Source organism: Corapipo altera, unplaced genomic scaffold (assembly GCF_003945725.1).
Source record: "Corapipo altera isolate COAL_440 unplaced genomic scaffold, ASM394572v1 1, whole genome shotgun sequence".
Taxonomy (NCBI): Eukaryota; Metazoa; Chordata; class Aves; order Passeriformes; family Pipridae; genus Corapipo; species Corapipo altera.
Window position 1 is genome coordinate 38426701 of NW_020884873.1, and position 20205 is coordinate 38446905.

Sequence of the window (20205 nt, forward strand, 5' to 3'; positions counted from 1 at the left end):
GAAACACTCCACTGTTAACATTTGTGGTACATTGTTTTCCGATGTATTGGATGTTGCACAAAGCAGTCTTATATATGTTTGCTCTCCAGAGCTCCTAACAAGTAGGAGGGAGACAAGATAATAAGGTGATGTGTGTGCTTTTAATATGATTATTTGCTTTGTTTAGGCCAAGGTTGAAAAATGTGGATCGAAGTAGCGCTCAGCATTTGGAAGTTACCGTTGGAGATCTGACAGTCATAATTACAGACTTTAAGGAGAAAACTAAGTCACCACCTGCTTCCAGTGCTGCTTCTGCAGATCAACACAGTCAGAGTGGTTCTAGCTCTGACAACACAGAGAGGGGAATGTCCAGGTCATCTTCACCCCGAGGAGAAGCATCATCACTGAATGGGGAATCTCATTAAAGTTTATTTCCTCCAGTTTTAGTCTCTTCTCTTCAAAACATACAAATACATAACTTCTGTCACCTGTTACCACATTTTCATGACAGGTTATTCATACATAATTGGTATATTGACTGGAACATAATTTATGCAGCTGAAAAAAAAAAAAGTGCAGTGGTAGAAAAAATAACGACATGAAGCTGAGTGAGGGGAGGTTTAGGTTAGATGTCAGGAGAAGGTTTATCACCCAAAGTGTGCACTGAAACAGACTCCCCAGGGAAATGGTCACTGCACCAAGCCTGTCTGAATTCAAGAAGCATTTGGACAATGCTCTCAGGCACATGGTGTGATTCTTGGGGTATCCTGTGCAGGGCCAGAGTTGGACTCGATGATCCTTGTAGATCCCTTCCAACTCAGCATATTCTATCATTCTATAATAATTTAAATGCAATCTACAAGTGCTTACAAAGCATGTTCATACCAACTTTTTAATCTTCATGTGTAAGGGTGCCATGAAAATGTGGTTTGAATGTTCATTATGCAGTGTTATTGGTATGTCCATTTTCACTTTTAGTTTAGTGAATTCTAACACAACTCTTGGAGTCTCCTCTATTGGCATGTACTGAATTTAAATTTTTATAACATAGTTCAAGCTGCCTAAATATGTATTATTTGGGAATTGTGAAACATAGTTATATGTATGCAAGTCAAAGATCAACTTAATCAACTATTGCTGCAACAGAATTTTCATAATAATTATCTTCTTAAAAACACCTGCTGGTACTTGGTGTGGTTAAATAGGAAAAATGTTATTAAAGAAAACATTTGTATGGATTTTTGCCAATGTTTGACACATTTTACTAGATTACTGTTACTGAATTATGTTGATGGTTTTACCAATATTTTTTGACACTTAAAACACTTATTGTAATGTTTACAAGCAAAATAGAAAACACGTTCTAAGCATTGATTAGTCAGCCTTGCAATTCAGGTGAAGTACTGCACTGTCGCTGTACACTGGTATTCTGTGTTGTGTAACAAATACTGAACTACAGATGATGATGCATTTGGCAAAAACTAACATTTGGAAATATGGAAGTTTGGAAAAGCTTTAAAAATAACAGAACTGCAGTTCTCGTTTCTGCTTAGTGCTGTTTCCTTTCCCCAAATTTTTCTAGTGTCACTTAGTTACTTATTTCATTACAGGAATATCAGATGTTGCACAAGAATAAGAAAATAACAATACTATTATTTTTTTGCTCCTGAATCAATTTCTTTAATATTGATTTGGCCTATTAGAATATATTATGTCATAAATCATATGGAAAAAAGCTCAGTATCCATCCTGCTTTATGGCATAAACTGTCAACATTTACGCACTTAGCAATATGCTGATACAGAGCAGAATTATTTACAATCCCTTCTGGTATTATGTAAAGTTACCAATAAAATATTTTTGTGAATACAGATTTTGCATTTTTGTTTACAACCAATAAGTGTTTTGATACATACATACAATTCATGTATAGATTTTAAATTATAGATTCTGGTTCAGTACAAAAGTCCATTTAACTCCTTTTGGGGAGATAGTGCACTTACATTCCTATGAGCCTTTTCTTTTTCATTCAAACTAAATATATTTCAAAGCCCATGTAAAAGTTGGATGGACCTTCTTGGTAGTGAATCCAGCCCCAAATTATTACCAACATATGATATATCTTCTTAAAAGCTTAAAACAATGGATTTTTGTAGCCCCTGACAATTGTGATGTTTGGTGGTTTCTTGTAGTAATGTATTTTTCTGTTTTTAATGCAGTACTTCTTCAGGCACAATGGTACTGTTCTATTTTGTAAGATGCTAGTTGTGAAATACAGTTAGTTGCATAAAATGAGAGTCTGATGTGATATCTGAGAACATACATACCTCATTCCTTGGTGTTGCTGTTTAAACTTTTTAGACATCAAATGTTAATTATAGGCTATTTCAGATGGATAACTACTGACCTGTTTATTATGTATTCTGCTTTATCTTACTAAATAGGATGTCTGTTCATTGCTGTTACCTGGCCAACTCTTAGTATCTGTAAAACAATGCTTTTTAAGGTTCTTAAATGTTTTTTGGGCTGGGCTGGTGTTCAGAATAACTTACACTAGTTTTTAAAAGAGAAATACATGCTTCTCAACTTTATTTTTTTATTTTTAGGTGGGACTATATTGATGTAATGGATTACAAAAGAGCTGAAACTCTTTAAAGTAAGCAGTTTTAGGATAGCAAATCTCATTGGAAGAAGTTTTATGAAATGTGTTTCTAATTTAAAATGTAATGAATGCTATCACATTTCAGAATTCCTTGCGAACAAATAATAATCTATTACCAGGAATTCACTAAATGGGAAGTGTATTTTCATTTAAGTTTATGTGAACACACCACCCAGCACTGCCCACAAGAGGACTCTATCTTGAGAAATAAGTAGCCATTTAGTTTGGAAGGAAGGAAGGATGGAGTGGATTTTACTATGTCTCTAGAGAATAATCTCAAAAATGTGGTACAAGTATGGTTGTAATCAAAAAGAATGCAGAAAGGTCTCACTGTTCTTTATTGAACAAGACATTGAAAAACAATTTCTAACTACAGATACAACACAAGTCAGCTAGGATCTAAAAAGCTGTGGTGGTTTTAACTGAACTATTAGGTTTCCAGCATTTCATTGAAATTATGCTTGTTTTAGCATTAAGCAAAGTTAAGATAATTTTTGCCTCTTGGTGATTAAAGGAATACGACAATACTGACAGCAGAGTAGAAAAATTCGAAGTAAAATATGGCGTATGACTCTGTTCATAGTGTTATAATTTAAATGAACTTCACTTTCATAATTTTTAAATAATTTTGACGTGTAGTAATCCTAAGTCCTTTTTCTAACTGTAAATATATTTAAAAGCATCTTTACTCCATTTATAAAAAGTGAAAATTTAATGTTGTAATGTGTTTTGATTAGCTATTTTTCTCTGTGATTGCTCTCTGCATAAGAACTGTTATTTGTTAAATCTATATATGCACCAGTCTTCAACAGCCATAAATCCTGGATTGTTCATGAAATGGTGGCCCAACAAAGACAAGTGTGATAGTGTTCCATGTAAATGAGTTCCTTTATGTGTCGATTGATTGTCTGGTTTCAGAAAGGAAAAGGGGGGGAAATGGGGAAAAATGGAGTATAAATAGTTCATTGATAAAGTGTACAGTAATTCAGTCTCTTATCTTCCTAACTTTGCCATTAATATAATTATATTAATTATAAGGAAAAGAACAAATATAGTTGAGACTGATTTTTTTTTTCATGAATTTAAGTCTACGTATTTGAGATAAACAAAATTTCTACTCAGTAGCAGGTTAAATTATACCATATAAATCTTGATTCCAACAGAGGTGATAGTAATAAATAAATTACCTTTAAAAATTTAAAATTCTTGATATTAATAGTCTTGATATTAATACAATTACTGATGTTTTAACCTATTATATGTTTATCTAGATACTTGATGTTTTGGAGCATAGATTGTAAAATCTCAAAAAGGGTTTGATTTTATAATTTGTGCACTTTACTTTTTTTTAATGTTATGAATAGCACATTTTCAAGTAGCCATGTGAGAGAGAGTACTTTCTAGAATTTGTTTCTACCTGTTCACTATAGTGTTTAGGCAAGTCTTCTAAACTTCACATTTTGCATCTTAGATTCTTTACTTTTTCCTGTCTCAGAAGCCTGACAGTTTCCCACATTATGCTGATTGATTTTACTTTGTTATACGGGATGGATTTGTTGTGGAACTGTCTATTGTGTATTTTTTATGTACATGGGGGTTCTTTAACTGTATCTGTTTGTTTTCTTTCTGTCACATGCCTTTATTTGATTCTTCTCCCTACTAGGGAGTCTACAAACATCCAAAACTGTATGGAAATAGAAAGGCATCTAAATTTAATTTCTCCCAAGGCAACAGCAAGTGCTATAATTGTAGTAAATATGGCCTGTGTTTACTCAGGAATAAGATAGGTAAGATAAAAGTGCTGGTTTTGGCTAGTGGACCAGTCAGTCAAGTATGGCATTTTGCAAATGCGTACTTCTATCTTAATGTTAAGATTTGGGTGTGCTGGAAATACAGTTTGAGATTTGAAAGGTTTTGCTAACCTCGAATTGTGCCCCAACTTATGCCAAAGCAGTCTAAGTTTGAAAGGTTGTAACATCACAGGCTAGCAAAAACTGTACGGTAAAATCAGTCAAACTGAGGAAGCTCAGATGGATTTCTTTTGGGCTCTCAAAGTTTTAACAAGATGAGAAACTGTTAAAAAAGACTTTTAAAAGGTTTGTCTAAGACAACAATCTTAGACTGAGCTTAGTTTGACATCTAAAGAACCCATGTTTTAACAGGAATTAACAGGATTTAACCACTAAATTAAACTTGAAAAAGTACTTCACAAGTTAATTAGAAGTCAGTGCTTTATAGAAATTATTGTAACTTCCTGTCTGGAATGGAGTAAATGATGCAACAGCAATGGATAGCTGCACGCTTGCTAGAAAATGCTATTATCCAACAGCAAGTGATGTTTACATGACTTTCCCAAGAATTTTTCTGTGGATGAGGCCTAAACTATATCATTGGATTCAAACAGTGAAAGAAAATGCAGCAAACAAATAAATTAGTTTCAGATCCTGTAGACTTAATGATACAGGAGCTGTTTACACCCTTTATTTAACTGTGTTGGTGAAAATTTATTAAAACAAACCACCACTGTATATTATGTAATCACTCAGATGTATTTGGTCCTGATCTTACCCCTTTTATTGTGGGAGACAGATAAAAGTTATCAGAATGAACTTGCTCTGTCTACTGGCACAGGAGATTTTAAGAGCAGTTTAATGGGCACAGGAAATTTTAGGTGTACTTTTAAGGAGTTAAACATGGAAGATGAAGAGCAAAAGCATATTCCATAGCTCCTAATTAATATTACTAAGAATGATCACAAGAGATTGCTGTCCCATTTGGGGTTTTGTAAAAGATGAAATGGTGATATAATCTAATCACTCCTTGTCTCATATGTCTAAGAGGAAAATTACCACCAGAAAAATGTTGTTCAGTAACAGTAGTTAAAAAAATAGTTCCAAAATGTTAATTATTTTGTAGAAATTGTGGCATATCTTGGCAGAGGGAAGAATATTTGAGCAAGAAACCCTTCAGGACTGCATTTTCAGGACCTAGGCCACCTGGAAAAGTGTAGTAGTTAATTACACTGTTCTCTGTTGTTTAACAAAGTCGTGCATTAACTCCAGCTGGCAAATAAGTACCACACAGTCATTTGCTTACTCTCCCCTGGTGCAAGGGGGGAGAGAATTGGAAGAGTAAAAGTGCAAAAACTCACAAGTTGAGATAAAGACAGTTTAACAGGCAAAATAGAAGCTGCAAACACAATCAGAACAAAAGTAATTCATTCACCACTTCCCATGGGCAGGCAGGTGTTCAACCATTCCCAGGAAAGCAGGCCTCTGTCACACATGGCGGTGATGGAGGAAGACAAATACCATCACTCTGAATGTCACCTGCTTCCTTCTTCTATCCCCAACTTTATATGTTGAGCATGACACCATATGGTCTGGGATCCCTGTGGTCACTTGGTGTCAGCCATCCTGGCTGTGTCCCCTCCCAGCTCCCTGTGCACCCCCAGTCTTCTCACTGGTGCATTGGTATGAGAAGCAGAAAAGGCCTTGACTCTGTGTAAGCTCTGCTGAGCAATAGCCAAAGCATCACTGTGTTATCAACACTGTTTCCAGCACAAATCCAAAACACAGCCCCATACCAGCTACTATGATGAAAATTAACTGTATCCCAGCCAAAACCAGCACATCTGTGTATAAATATTGATCTTGGTCAAAGCAAAGTGAACATGCCCTCTTTAACTTTTAAGATTTTAAGAAATGTGGCTGTAGACCAATGTAGCACTAATTTACAACAGAGTTATGAGGAGACAGCTGAGGAGAAGAGACTATTAATGTCGTTTTTGATAACCTGCTACCCTTGCACACCCAATTTTCCTCTTCTGTATGAAGAAACAAAAGTATACAGAAGAAGGAAATAAATGTAACCTGGGCTAATGAAATGTGGCTCTTTACCTCCTTCCCAATCTCGCTGGGTTCTAAAAAATACAGATTGAATTTAGTTCAAAGATATTCCCAGGTATTTGTTGCTAAAAAAAGACAGAGTTGTTCAATCACTTTGCATCTGTTAGTTAAGACAGGTGAGTGAATACCTGCTTTGGGAACGCAGATCTAATTTGCTGTTTATATGCATCTAATCTGTACTTACCATCCATGAATAATCTATTTCAAACTGATCCTTCTTTGCACAGAATAAATAAAAATGCTTCAATGTCAAGCCCAGTTCCTGATGGCACAGATCTCAGAAAGAAAATCTGCTATCTGACTGATCATCTCTTACTGTAACAGCCTTCAGCTATGAATTAATCTAGGGAAGGGAAATCTCCTCAGGTTATGTGTATTTATTGAGTATCACCACTTCCAGCTCTGAAGGAAACACATTCTGATTCCTTCCTCTCTTTTTTTTTTCCTTTTAAGTACATCTATAGCGTACGTGGATGCAGTGAGTGAAATAATTTCCTATGCCTGCTTTTTTAAGTGGGGAATTTGATGGCTGTTCCCAGTTCTTCAACTATATTCTGGTTTCTGTAAGACTAACAATGGTATGTGAAGCTTAGAGGTCATTATCAATTTTGTCACCTTTGTCTTTGTTTCTATATAATTGACTTACTGAACAGATTCTTGCTGAGCAAACTTAGTTACACTGATCCTGTCCCATTCAAGCACTCTGGCTGAGGTAGCTGGCGTTCTGGGATGCCAATTATCTGCATTTCCGCAAATGATCTGATTCTGTGCTGGGAGGCTTCCAGGCATGGAAAAATAAGCAAAATGCTTTCCAACTGATGCAGGCATAATGTTACCAAGTAACTTGCAGTACCTGGAGGCTTTTTGAAAGGTCTAAGAAAATGCTCTCAGTCCCTGCTAGAGAATGTCTGAGAAACATGCACAGATAACTGTGTGCTTTCTCAGCTTTCCTACAGAAATTCCAACCAACCAACTTCTGTTTCTAAAATGTCAAAGACCTTCAAAACCCCTCAGTCCAACACAGAGGATAAGGAGGGGGGGAGGAAGAACAAAGAAAATGTATTTTCAGAATAATCCCTAGAATAGCCAAAAATAATGGCTTCTTCGTCTATTAGTATTCGTTTTTCTGTGTACTGTATTAGAAGTAGGCAGCATTACACACTTTTAGAGGTGTGTCTTGCTTTATAATTCTTGATACCTGTTGGTTCAGTGACTTTTGGTCTAAAGATAGATGTAGGGGTTTGTGAATTGAATAGTAAATACTATGAACATTTCACTCTTGGATGCAGGTAATTTATTGAAAGAGCAGAAGTTTTGATGAAAGAGCTAGTCAGGAACAAAATAAATTCCTCTTGTACAATTAACCAATATACAATTTTAAAGGTCTAATTCCTGGACTACTAGAAAAAAAGAGTAGCTTTATGTTGCAAGGGTAATAGGAACCCAAACTACAATGGATGTGGCTTCTAAGGAGTTTTGTGACCAGTAGTTCATATGGCTATTTTCAATGATTATTCCACACCTTACCCTGTTAATCTTGCAACTTGTTAGACCATCCTCACAACCAAATCAAGACTACCAACAGTACTGTCAGATGCTCTTAAAATTTGCTAAGTGCCTTATACAGAGCATCGCTGAGACAATGGTTCGATTGCAAGGAAGTTTGACAAAAGATTTACTCCTCTGTAAAGGTTATCAGTTGTAACCAAGGTGATGTTCCTGGTTATAATACACTAAAGTCTTACATTTTATTGCTAATACAAGTATTTAATAAGAAACAGTCCAGAAATTTCAATTTGTAAAACATACATTTTCTGGAGGAGATTTTTTTTCCTCTAGTCAGCTATGATGGTATACTGGAATATCACAGAAGTGAATAAAACTCTTGAGTATTTTTGGATGCTTTCACATTTCTCAGTTTCTCAATCAAAGACAATATTACTGTTCTTGGAAAGGGGTACATAACTTGGTTTTGTTCATAGGGTTTATGTTAATCCAATGGTAGTTTTTTAAGGATTTTGTTGTTAGAAAAAGGGCTTGTTATTTTGAAAATAAAAATCTTACCTGCCAGGTGTCTTCCCCAAAAGGAGTAAGTGCCTTTTCTGTTCTGACTCTTAGAAGTATTTACTTTGTCAGATTGAATCTGAATGTCCTGGATAAACCAACTATTAAGTACTGAGTGTTACCAATGGCTTGAAATCCTTTCACTGGAATGAGACAGAATGTAAGCCACTTGAATTACTTTGAGACCTGATGTTATCGGAATTTTTAGAACTGCTACAAGTAGTATACTTCTAAGAACAATGTAACTTTACAGGAACTTGACAGGAAATAAATATTTATTAAAAGAAGTACATAAATATTTATTAACCAATTTAAGTAAGAGAAAATGTTACACCATGGGGGCAACAGTCTTGCTGTTAGCAGTCCTGACTACTTAGTGGAAAGTAAAACTAAGGCCCTGGACTTTAACTATAAAAAAATGCGTGGTTTTTGGTGAGAGATTGGGACTGACAATCTTATGTCCACCTTCTAATAAAGTAATTCTTCCTACCTAAGTTTTTACCAATTCTCAAGCAGAAAAGAAAGCATGAGCAGATATCAGTAAGAGGCCCTGTGGTTCAATTGGTGCTGCTTCCTATATCTAGAGGATTTTTTTTAATTTTTTTTTTAAACTTTGCTCAGGACTGGTACAGCTGAAAGTATATTTTCCCTTCATTCTTAAGCCTAGACTTTGAATGGAGTTTCTCTGAGACACTTTTGTAGTGAAATCGTATTCCCTACAAACATTGAAGACAAAAATAAACATCTCCGTGAACAAAAGATTGTGTGTGGTTGTAATTTTTTTAATATATACAAATGTATTATAAAAGATATAAAGATACTCTAAGAAAAACAGTATATTGGTCTACACTTAAAAGGTCTCAGTGTAGCAGTCTGAAAGTACAGTTTGCATCATGAGATGCTACAGATTTTCTGTCTGATAAACTATGTTCAATTCCAGTTAAGCATTCCTTTAAATAAAGATGGCAATACATTACATTTAGTCAAGTGTGTAGTAACCCATTGGGAGACTGCCTTCAACTGACTTCTTCCTACCTCAGTGAAAAGACATTATTAATTTAAAATGCTGAAAGTGTGGCAGGACAGCTGAGGGGAAACATCTGGAAAAAAAGAAACAGTAGGAATCTCAGTGCAAAGATAAATTTTTTCTGTATTAAATGTTAAACAGTTAATGATAATGGACTTGTTTAAAAATTAACATTCCTATAGTTATTTCACATCGATGACATACAGTTGGTTTCAGATGAACATCAAAAGGTGTTTGATGCCTAGAATAGTGACACATTGAAATGCCTCCCCCAGGAGTAAATACTTCTTGCCTGTGAACAATCTGATAAGACAGTATTTTTTGTGAAAACTACTGTGGGAGCACTATAGTAAAATCTTGACTGGCAGTGGTGATGCTTAGGGTGTGCTATGATAAATAAAATGGTAAATAAAGTTATTCAGTTGTTCAGAACGCATCTCTGAATATGTTATTTGTACTGTCTAGGAGGCGCAAAAAATACAAGTGGGCATTTTGGGGATAAACAGAAGACTTGGGGAATTTGATCTCAAGTTGCCAAGAGGCCTCTACTAATTTATGGCAGAGATAGGGCATTTCCGCTTTTGGCTATGATGGAAGTTGAGATATTCCTGGAAGTACTGCTTTTGAGGCAAGAAATTATGGAAGTATCCATGCTTGCAAATTAAAGTAACAACTGAGGTAAGAAACTTTGTATATACAGCTACTCTGATACTAAAGCCAGCTATAAAACTGTGGTCTATGTGCATTCTGCCAATTTATCTTCAAGCTACACACAGTTCCTGTGTTCAGTTCTCTGAATTGTCATTTGTGTTGCTTTGCAGCATGGGACAGAGGTTCTACAAGACATTTTTAAATGAAGCTCATTCTCTTGTAAAGGTTTTCAGAGTTTCGCATTTGTGCAGCAGGTAAGTACACTGCTGGCCATGAGTATGGGAATTCATCTCCACTCCAGGGAGGCAGCATGTGAGGCTGATACCTCCTCTGGTGCAGAATGCTTGTAATGTCACCCTGCCAGTGTTGGGCTTAGATCCCCAAGTGCAAGCAGCAAGTTTTAGGAGACTGTTGACATAATTACCAAGTTTGGTACTGCAGAAATACTGCCTAAATTGGCACCAGATACCAGAATGAGGCTATTGTCACTAGTTAAAGGGGTCTTATTTAGTCTTACTCATTAATTTTAAAAGAACAGAAGGGATTCAAAAGAGGAGATCAAGTTCTAAAGCCCTTCTATCACCCTTTTACTAATTTCTTTCCACTGTTGACTATTTAACAAGACTGCTACACAATTATGGGTCTGAAGATCAAAAAAAAAATGTCTTAAATTCCACACAAATGTTTTGGCAGCCATGGGAGATCACAGCATTCCCACATAGATATGGGCCTGGTGCTTGGAGATAGCTTAGGACAGCATCCAATTTTATTTTACCCTTTCTTGTCTTGAAAAAAAAAAATAGTAAAAAAGAAAATTTCTAAAGTTACAGATAAAAGATGGATAAAGGAAGGCTGAATAATGCGTAAGTGCAACCATGACTCAGCAGCACTTCAAGTTATTTTGGTTATTACAGGCTCAAAGTTCAGCACAACACAATATTCCAACTACTTGCTGGCTCTGCTGCCACTCATGCAGTGGAATGGGCTGAGAACATGACTCTATTGACACCTTGGATAAATCAGTGTAATGTCTGCACAGCCCAGGGTGTTGCACAAGGCACTGCAAGGCAGGTTGACTGCTTGCCCTAAGTAATTCCGTGAACTTCAGGCATGACCAAGGCTGTTAGCCAAGTATAAGGATGCTGGTACCTTAGGCAGTTGTCTGTGATGTGGGTGTTCTATTCAGTTTTAAAAGAAGTAGTCAGTACAAAAGACAATATTAGTGTCTTATCTCTTCCTTATAATTCAAGCAGTAAATGCTTTGAACAACTGCCGAATTTGGTTGCTCTGATCTGGTTTGTTTGTTTGTTTGTTTTTAATTAGCAATTACAGAACTAAAGCAACCCTCAGAGAAAATTATGTGGACATACAAACATTAGGACTTTATTTCTCCATTCTTGATGTTGTCTAACATTGGTTTACAGTGTTACACCCTACTTGAAGAGGACTAGGGAGCAAAAAAGTGTGCAGATGAACAAAATAAAAAGGCAAAATAATTGTCAAAGTCAGTCAACTCTTCACTTGGTTTGACTGACTGATCCCTTTCCAAAACACCTCCTTACTGAATGACTGACAGTTGTTTTTTCCATTCGAAATGGGGGCAACTGGCTTCAGTGTATCATCTGGCTTGCACTGCTGAATGGTTTTCAAGAGTCCTGACAACTCTCTTATGCCTCTATCCTCTTAAAAGGACAGCTGTCAATTGTCATGTAAACTTTTTTTTCATTTTAGCTGTTTGCTAGATGCAGTTTCACTCTGCTAGACATGCAGGTTTTTGCATTTGGAAATAATAAATACATAAATAAAATAATAAATACATAAAATGCATAAAATTTTTACATCAACTGTGAAAAAAAAAAACCCAGTTGTTTTCTGTCTGCTGTTTGAGGATTTCATGAGCTAATGCATTCCTTTTAGGGATCTTCAAAAAAGTGACTAGGATGAGCATACTTAGTACAAGTAGCATTGAATTCACTGTGTAGAGTCTGCACTGTTGCTGTGAAATGGGAAAGGTAAAAAACCACAGTATTACTTTCAGATTATTTGATATATTTCATCTTAAAAATTGAACTTTCAAGGCATAATGCAAAGTTGCTGTTGTGCATGACTACTGCTAGTAAATATTTATTCCATTACAGGAAAAAAAAGTGATTATGTATTGTAGTAATTTAAAGACCCTGATCTGTGTGTCAGAGGACTCAAAAACACTTGATGTTGTAGCAAACAACAGCAGGACACAATAAGGACTTTTAGCTATAGTTATATATAAGCAAATAACAAACAAAAACCAGCCCTGCTTGCCTTATTTCTTTAGTACATATTTGCACAAATAAGTAAGTTTGCTTTGACTCTTTCCAGAAGTACTTTAAACACAAATCATAAAGTCACAGAATGGTTGGAGTAGCAAGGGACCTTAAAGATCATCCAGGTTAAACCCTCCTGCCATGGGCCGGGACACCTTCCACTAGACCAGGTTGCTCAAAGCCTTATCCAATCTGACCTTGAACACTTCCAGGGATGGGGCATCCATAGTTTCTTTGGGCAACCTGTTCTGGTGTCTCACCACCTTCATTGTGAATTTTTTCTTGCTTATGTCTAACCTAAACCTACCCTCTTTCTGTTTAAGGCCATTCCCCCTTGTCTTATGACTACATGCCCTTGTAAGAAGTCTTTTCCCAGCTCTCTCGTCAGCCCCTTTAGATACTAGAAGGCTGCAGTTAGGTCTCCCCAAAAGCCTTCTCTTCTCCAGGTTGAACAGCTCCAGCTCTCTCAGTCTGTCTTCATAGGAGAGGTGTTTCAGTCCTCTCATCATCTTCATGGCCTCCTCTGGACTTGCTCCAGCATGTCAATGTCCTTCCTGTGCTGGGGACCCCAGAGCTGGATACAGTACTCAAAGTGTGGTCTCACAAGAGCACAATAGAAGGGCAGAATCACCTCCCTTGACCTGCTGGCCATGCTGCTTTTGATGCAGCCCAGGACACAACTGGCTTTCTGAGCTGCATGTTACTCATGTTGAGCTTCTCATCAACCACCAGGTAAGAGACAAGAATTTCATGCACAAGTCCAGGTATGCGGCAGTAAATCTGCAGTATATGAGAAAACTGTGGTTTAAACATGTTTCAAAATGGCTTTTTGTAGTCTCTTTGCTAACTCATGCTTTCTTCTTCCCGACACCCCCTGTGAAGGACTATTGTCTCCCATGCAGGAATGTCCTGGGAAGACCTTCCTATTGGTTGTTAACCCCTTCCTGCAACCTGTAATTGGTTACTCTGTGAATCCTCCTAAGCCTGTAAATGTAACCCCCCCAACAATAAACTCTCTCTTGTCTCCTCTCCACACCGGTCTGCTATCTCTGTGCCTGCCATGGAGCCACGTGAGTGGGAGGAGGGAAGAGTACCTCTCCCCTCCAGGCTCAGGACCTGAAGAAACCCCTGGCGCTGGAGTCTCCCCCCCCCATCCACTCAAGCCGTCGGAAATGGTTCCTCAGATGGAAATGGAACTAGAACTAGGCCGCCCCACACCATGGGGGGGAAGAGATCCAGACAGGTATATGACAATGCAATTCCCTCATCTACCAAGACCGTAAGCCCATCGCAGAGGGCCACCAAGTTTGTCAGGCATGATTTGCCCTTAGTAAAGCCACGTCGGCTATCTGGCTATCACCAATCACCTCATTATAGCCATGCTGGGTATAGTCCTTGGAGAATTTTAATGACTCAAAAAAAAAAAAGCCCTACACTGAGAATCCTCTTTGTACTGATGTTCTAGAGCTCCGTATTTAGAAAGATTTACAGTAGAAAAGGGCTTGACACACAAATACAGAAAAAGAGATAAAAAGAAAATTCCCTTTGTGCTCCTAGAAAGCATTCATTCTACTTTTTAATGTAGTAAACCATTAAATACTGTGCAAGCCTACATACATAGGTGTTTATTTATTTCTTTACTTAGGGCATGGAATTTGTACTTTTGTAAGAGGAATGATAAAAATATTTTGACTAATGTTTAATAACTTATAACTGTTCACAGAGAATCCATTAAATAAATTTTGAAGTGATGTGTTTCTATCAAAGAAATAATTTATTCATATTAGAAGAAACTAGGAAATTTGCAAAGTATCATACCCCTTCCCAAACTGTTTACAAAGCAGCTTACTTAATTTTGTGAATGTCCTGAGGTGTTTTTCCTATTCCTGTTCTCCTTGGGTATTATTGTAGTTATCAAGAGTAATTGCAAAATATTTTAAGCTCCTACTTAGAGTCTAAATAGGTTAAACACACTACAATACTGTCCTAGTTAGAACAGCTGAGACCAGTTCATCACTGTATGGGTGTAACCCAAAACTGTGTATTCTATAGCCTTCCATGCCATTTCCCAGAAACTGTTACCAATAGACCATTTACACCATCTGCCCAGAGCAGCCTGACTCCTCAGGCTATAAATTGGGTGTTAAGAGGCCTGCGAGATAGGAGGGTGCTCTTGTCCTAACACCCATTGTGGAACTCCCCACCCTGAGGGAGGTACTGGGCATTCCTGCCTGAGCTGGAGGATATATAATCTTGGAGTCTTGGAACTTTTTTAACCACTTGTGGGATCCAGAGTTAGACTGCAGACAACCACTCTCAACCAGACTGCAACCACCACTCTCGACTGGACTGCAACCACCACTTTTCAACCAGACTGCAACCGCCACCCTTGACCGGACTGCAACAGCACTCACACCAAGAGGTTTTCCCCTCTCCTTTTACTTTAGACTCAGGGGGCCCAACGAACTGTTCATGCCCCAGGGTGCTGGGTTATACATTTGGGTTTTGTGGGTTAAAACCAATTGTTTGTCTATATAATCGTACTTATTGTATTATTTTATTAAATTGTTATTCTGACTTATAATCTCTCTTTCGAGCTGGGTTCATTTCCCCTGCCGGTTTACCTTTAAACCAGCACAAATACTAAACAATGAGAACTAAACAGGGAAGGAATGGGGGAAGTTAATAATATTTTGGTCATCAATAAAAATTGATTTTGAGAATTTTTATCAATATTTTTATACATTGTGGGCAATTTTATACATTGGGAATTTTGAAGAGTAGATGCAGTAATAATGGAAGGCAGTGGTACCAAACTAAGTCTTTTTCTTAAAAAGTAACAGGGAACTAAAAACCAATGATATCTGGCAGCAACAGAAAAGGGTCATTGTCCCAAGAAGTCCGATGATACCATATGTACAACACATGGCAGCAAAGCAGTTTCTTCTTACTTAGCCAACCTCACAATCTATCATAGCCGAGTGTTGACACTGCAGCTTGTATGAAAGGGCACATGAACATCAAAGAAAGTGTTGCTGCCTTTGAAAAACCCTTAACTGGTCTGCACGAGGCAGCATTGACACAAAGCTGTCAGCAGAAAATCTTATTGCTCTTCCAGCTTAATGAATAGTTTAACTTCCTGAAAGAACAAAACCAGGGGGAATGATACAGATGCGTCTGATTTGGACTGGGTTTTTTTAATTAAGTTGATCTGATTTATATCTTGATCTAATGAGTTTTTAGAATGTTGTTTTCCTTTTCTGGCACACAGTAACTGCCCTTCTGACCCTTGAACATGCTTGCAGAAGTATAAGATGCTGATTCTTTTAAAAATTGATTGTTCTCACTACTTATATAGCACCAGTAGTTTAATAAGTTTGCTGTTTTCTGAGTTTCAGCTAATTTCTGAATGTAGTAAATAGAATTGAATTCTAAATATACAAAAGTTACCACAGCGAAGTAACTAAATTCCAGTCAAGAAAGAATTTAAAGATTTAAAATTGTTATTAAAAGGAGAGAATCTTGCACCTGATTATACCTCTTCATGTTTTAAGTTACTAAAGACTAGCAAATATTATAGTTTAATATATTACATATTGTTCAGTAACTATTCATGGTGAGTAATAAAGATAGATAATTATTAATCTTTAAAGAATTTATAGGTGGAATGATGTAATTAAATACCGTCTGACAGTGTTTTTTTCTCAGTGATACTACCTAGGTACAGCATTTCAGTCACTTTTGCTTATCTTCCTTACTCAGAGGTCTGAGTTTGTAGTTAGAAGCATTTTATCTTTATCACACCAACTGATTAAACGGACAGATTTTGCAGTGTGAAAAAAGACTTGTGTGCAGGCAAGTTTAGCCGTTTTTTGCTTCCCAGTAGCATGACAGAGCTTAACACAAGATACTAACTTTCTCTCTGACCTTACCTTAATTATATTTTTAGAGCACCACAGATACATTCCCACTGATAAATTATTAATGTATTATTGGACAGCATTGAATGAAGAGAATCCTGGAAATTCCTATTTTGGTAATGACATGATTGATAATAACAATTAAAAAATTCTCCCTGTCTTGCCTCTCTTTAGCACTCCTTATTTCTTCTTTTCTCATCCAAGAGTATACTTTCTTCTTCTGAAGCATGAGAGCATTATTGCTGCCCATTTGCCACATTCATTCTTTGTGCCTTTATAAGACCTTTCAGACCTCAGTTTCCCTGGCTGGAACACTCTTCCATAAAAAAGGCAAGTGTGACACCTCAGTAGGGACTAAGTGGTTTCTGCTTTTAAGCTTGCTGTCAGTAAATAGTGGGTTATGTCTCTCCACTCTGACTCTCTGTGTAACTCATTCCCTGGCATATGGACTTGGTAGTGTATGTTAGGGACTGTGAAGTGGGACAGTGCACAAGTTCAGCAGGTAGATATGCAATGAGAACAATGAGCCAGATTTTGAGTGCAAACACAAAATCAGGGAAGCTGAATGGCAGATTGTGGTAGAAAGCCATGAGCAACACAGAGCAGAGGGGCAGAAAGCCCAGCTAAGACTTTGAGTGGGACTTTTGGAGCTGGTTCTTTCTGTAGTGGAAGCCAGCACATGGATCTCACTGACATAAATTTCCCTTACTTCATTAAACAAACTCTAGAAAGAGTTCTTTTCATGAGTACTTCCCCATTTCATCTCTGACTCCCATCTATACCTCGCCACCTTTGGCCCTGAATTCTCATCATCCCCGTGCCCCCTAGTTCCTTACTTCTCTTGATTTCTACTTCTTTTCTCAGTCCCAACTTCCCTGCTTATATCTATTAGTAATCATCCTGGTATCTGCACTGCAAAGAGAGTTGAGTACCCAGTATTTTCTGAGGGCTACCTTTTCTCCTCATTTTTTCTTTTATTTTGTGAAAGAGGTAATGAATAATTTTGGCAGAACAATTTTGGTGCTGCTTCTCTTCCAACTACCAGAGTTGCCAGCTGGCATTCTTTTTTCTCCCTTCTTTTAAGCACAGCCAAGAGCAGTAGTAAGCTATGGCTGAGGTTTTATGGGCATTCATGTATGACATTCACCCTTAGGCCACACAATCTATAACAGAACTATTTTTTTATGCTTTATTGTAAATCATGTTGGCATTTTTCTTAAAATTCGGGGTCCTGAATTCACGCAGTTAAATGGGGATATCATCACTTATTTTAAAAAAGGGTGTTTTCAGTCCATAGAGAAAATGTGAGCCAAATGCACTGTGAGGACAAAGAAGGAAGCAGAATTGTTCCAAACTTGTATTCTTTTTAAACCTGAAAGCTGAGGGAGCAGCACTGAGTGACTCTAAAATACTTACCTTGGCAATAGTATAGGTTAGTTAGGCTGTAAGGTCTTTGCTCAGTGGTCTGAGTCTGTGAGGGGGTGTGGCAGTTTGAGCCACACTAGAAGTCTAAAATCCAATTTTAGGCTTCTCCCCCACCCCTTCCCACAATTTATCCTAACACCAGAGAGAAACTTTCAGGCCAGAGGCTTCTGTAGGGGAAGGGGTAAATATATATACATTTGTTTACACAAATAAATACTATACAAACTAAAGGCAACTATATATATATTACATTTCTATCAGTCAGTCCTTTCAAGCCCCTCCTTTAACTTTAGTCCAGGAGCAGCCTTTAAGGCTGATACGTAACACAGTCTTTTGCTGTGGGAGTGTTCTGGGTTACTGAACACTCCCTCCTCACCAAGTTCCAGCAGTTGTTTGTTGCAGTCTCTCCTCACAAAGTCCAAGAAGATAATTTTGAGTCTTTGCTCCTCTGCTGCTGTGCGATCTCTCTCTGCTCGTGGTCTCACCTCGGTTCGTAAGCTGCTGCAGTGTAGCTTATCAAACATACATGTCCTGGAATCTTCATTCCTCCACATCAGTTCTCAACTGCTCTTGGTCAGCTTCGGCAGGCAACTCCCGAGCTCTTGGCTCGTCTCCAATTTCGCCTGGGACTCTTCTCCCAAGCACCGGGCCTACCTCCATAGCCCGTCCACTTGGCTCAGCTTCAGGGCTGAGCCTCTCCTCCACTTACAGTGGAGGGAAAGAAAAGCCCCCCTCTACAGCTTCACTGCAGAAAAGCAGGGGGAAGAGGGCCTGGCTGCAAAGCCTGCCTCTCTCTTACCTCCGGTGCTGTGAATCTCTTCCTTCACAGCACACACTCCAAATGCTGACTCTAACTCTAGCTAAAGGCTGAGCTGGGGGGTCGCAGGGCTCCCCTCTCCCCCCCAGAGAGGGGAAGAGAGGGAGCCCAGCCACCCCCTGGCCTTGTCCACCTACACGCAGCAGACACCAACAGCAAAGCAACCAAGACAGAACTTGCCAACCGTTTCCAGTGCTGTGATATATGATTTTGAGCAGAAGCGAACAACATGAATGGTGATTGACTCTCCAGGGAACACTGCCCTGGCACCCAATCACCTCTGAGCCCCCCAGCTTCTCAGGGGGGGCCAATCTCAACCTATGACAGGGGGGATGCACTACTGTACTGGATTCAGCTGAAACCCAACCAATATTCCCCCTGTCTAGCAGGATGTATAGTTATTATTTCTTCTGCCACTTCCCAGACCTATATCTTGTTGTCCACAAGCATGACTTGGTGAACCAAAATAACCCTCTCTATGCTAGTGACCACAAACAAATCCTGCAGGCTCAGTTCACCAACATTCTCCAGCTCAGCATCCTCCTGGCCCAGCGGCACCCACCTGCTCCCCGGGCCAGAGTACTGTGCCAAGGCCAGAGGAGGGAAGGGCACTGAAGTCCAAAGTGATTTGCATGCTCTTTTTGTTTCTGTACAAGGAGAAAGGACACTTGTGTAACTACGGCTGCCTAAGGAATGAGAGGGAATAACAGAATTACAGAATGGGTCAGGTTGGAAGGGACCACAGTAGGTCGTCTGGTCCAACCTCCCTGCTCAAGCAGGGTCATCCTAGAGCACGTGGCACAGGATTTTGTCCAGATGGTTCTTGAGTATCTCCAATGAGGGAGACTCCACAACCTCTCTGGGCAACTGTTCCAGTGGGTGGTCACCTGGATGGTAAATAAGTTCTTCCTGATGTTCAGATGGAACTTCCTGTGCATCAGTTTCTGCCTGTAGTCTTTGTCCTATTGCTTGGCACCATCAAGAAGAGCCTGGCTCCATCCTTTTGACACCCTCCCTTTAGCTATATGTACTTATAGAATATCCTTGTGGAGAGGCATCTGTGAAGCTTTCATGCAGGAAAATCGAAGTTATCGCAACAGAAACACTGAGCATAGGGGAAAAGAGTGTCATTTTGAGGGGACTTTAGCCCCACTTTTGCCCTTCACGAAGACACGGCGAGACAGGAGCCTGTGCGCTGTCCCTGCGGGCTTCTGGTACGTCAGCGCTGCCGCTGTCTCTGCCTGGGACGTTTCTTCTCTCGACTCCTGCCCAGGGCCGTGTTCCGGAGACCTGAACGGGGGCGAGCCCAGGCTGAGCGCGGGGCCGCGGTGGCGGGGGAAGAAGAGGAAGAGGCTTTTTTTACTTTCGGGACAATTGAATTGCGGCCGCCACGACGGCCCCGCCCCGCGGCCCGACCGGCTCCGGCCCCGCCCCCGCCGGTCCCGCCCC

At 38.8% G+C, this 20205-nt stretch overlaps 2 protein-coding genes across 2 annotated transcripts in view; both read left to right on the plus strand.

Moving 5' to 3' along the window:
• Positions 1 to 9367, plus strand: part of YAF2 (YY1 associated factor 2) — a 32895-nt gene extending 23528 nt beyond the window's left edge. The window contains exon 4 of the mRNA XM_027657528.1: positions 167 to 9367. Within this exon, the coding sequence (XP_027513329.1) occupies positions 167 to 404 (238 nt within the window). The 3' untranslated portion in view covers positions 405 to 9367. The remainder of the gene's footprint in view (positions 1 to 166) is intronic.
• Positions 9368 to 9504: 137 nt separating this feature from the next.
• The window catches only part of GXYLT1 (glucoside xylosyltransferase 1), a 43473-nt gene continuing 32772 nt past the window's right edge, over positions 9505 to 20205 (plus strand). Inside the window, exons 1-2 of the mRNA XM_027657514.1 lie at positions 9505 to 10318; positions 10462 to 10545. Coding sequence (XP_027513315.1) covers positions 10463 to 10545 — 83 coding nt within the window. The 5' untranslated portion in view covers positions 9505 to 10318; position 10462. The remainder of the gene's footprint in view (positions 10319 to 10461; positions 10546 to 20205) is intronic.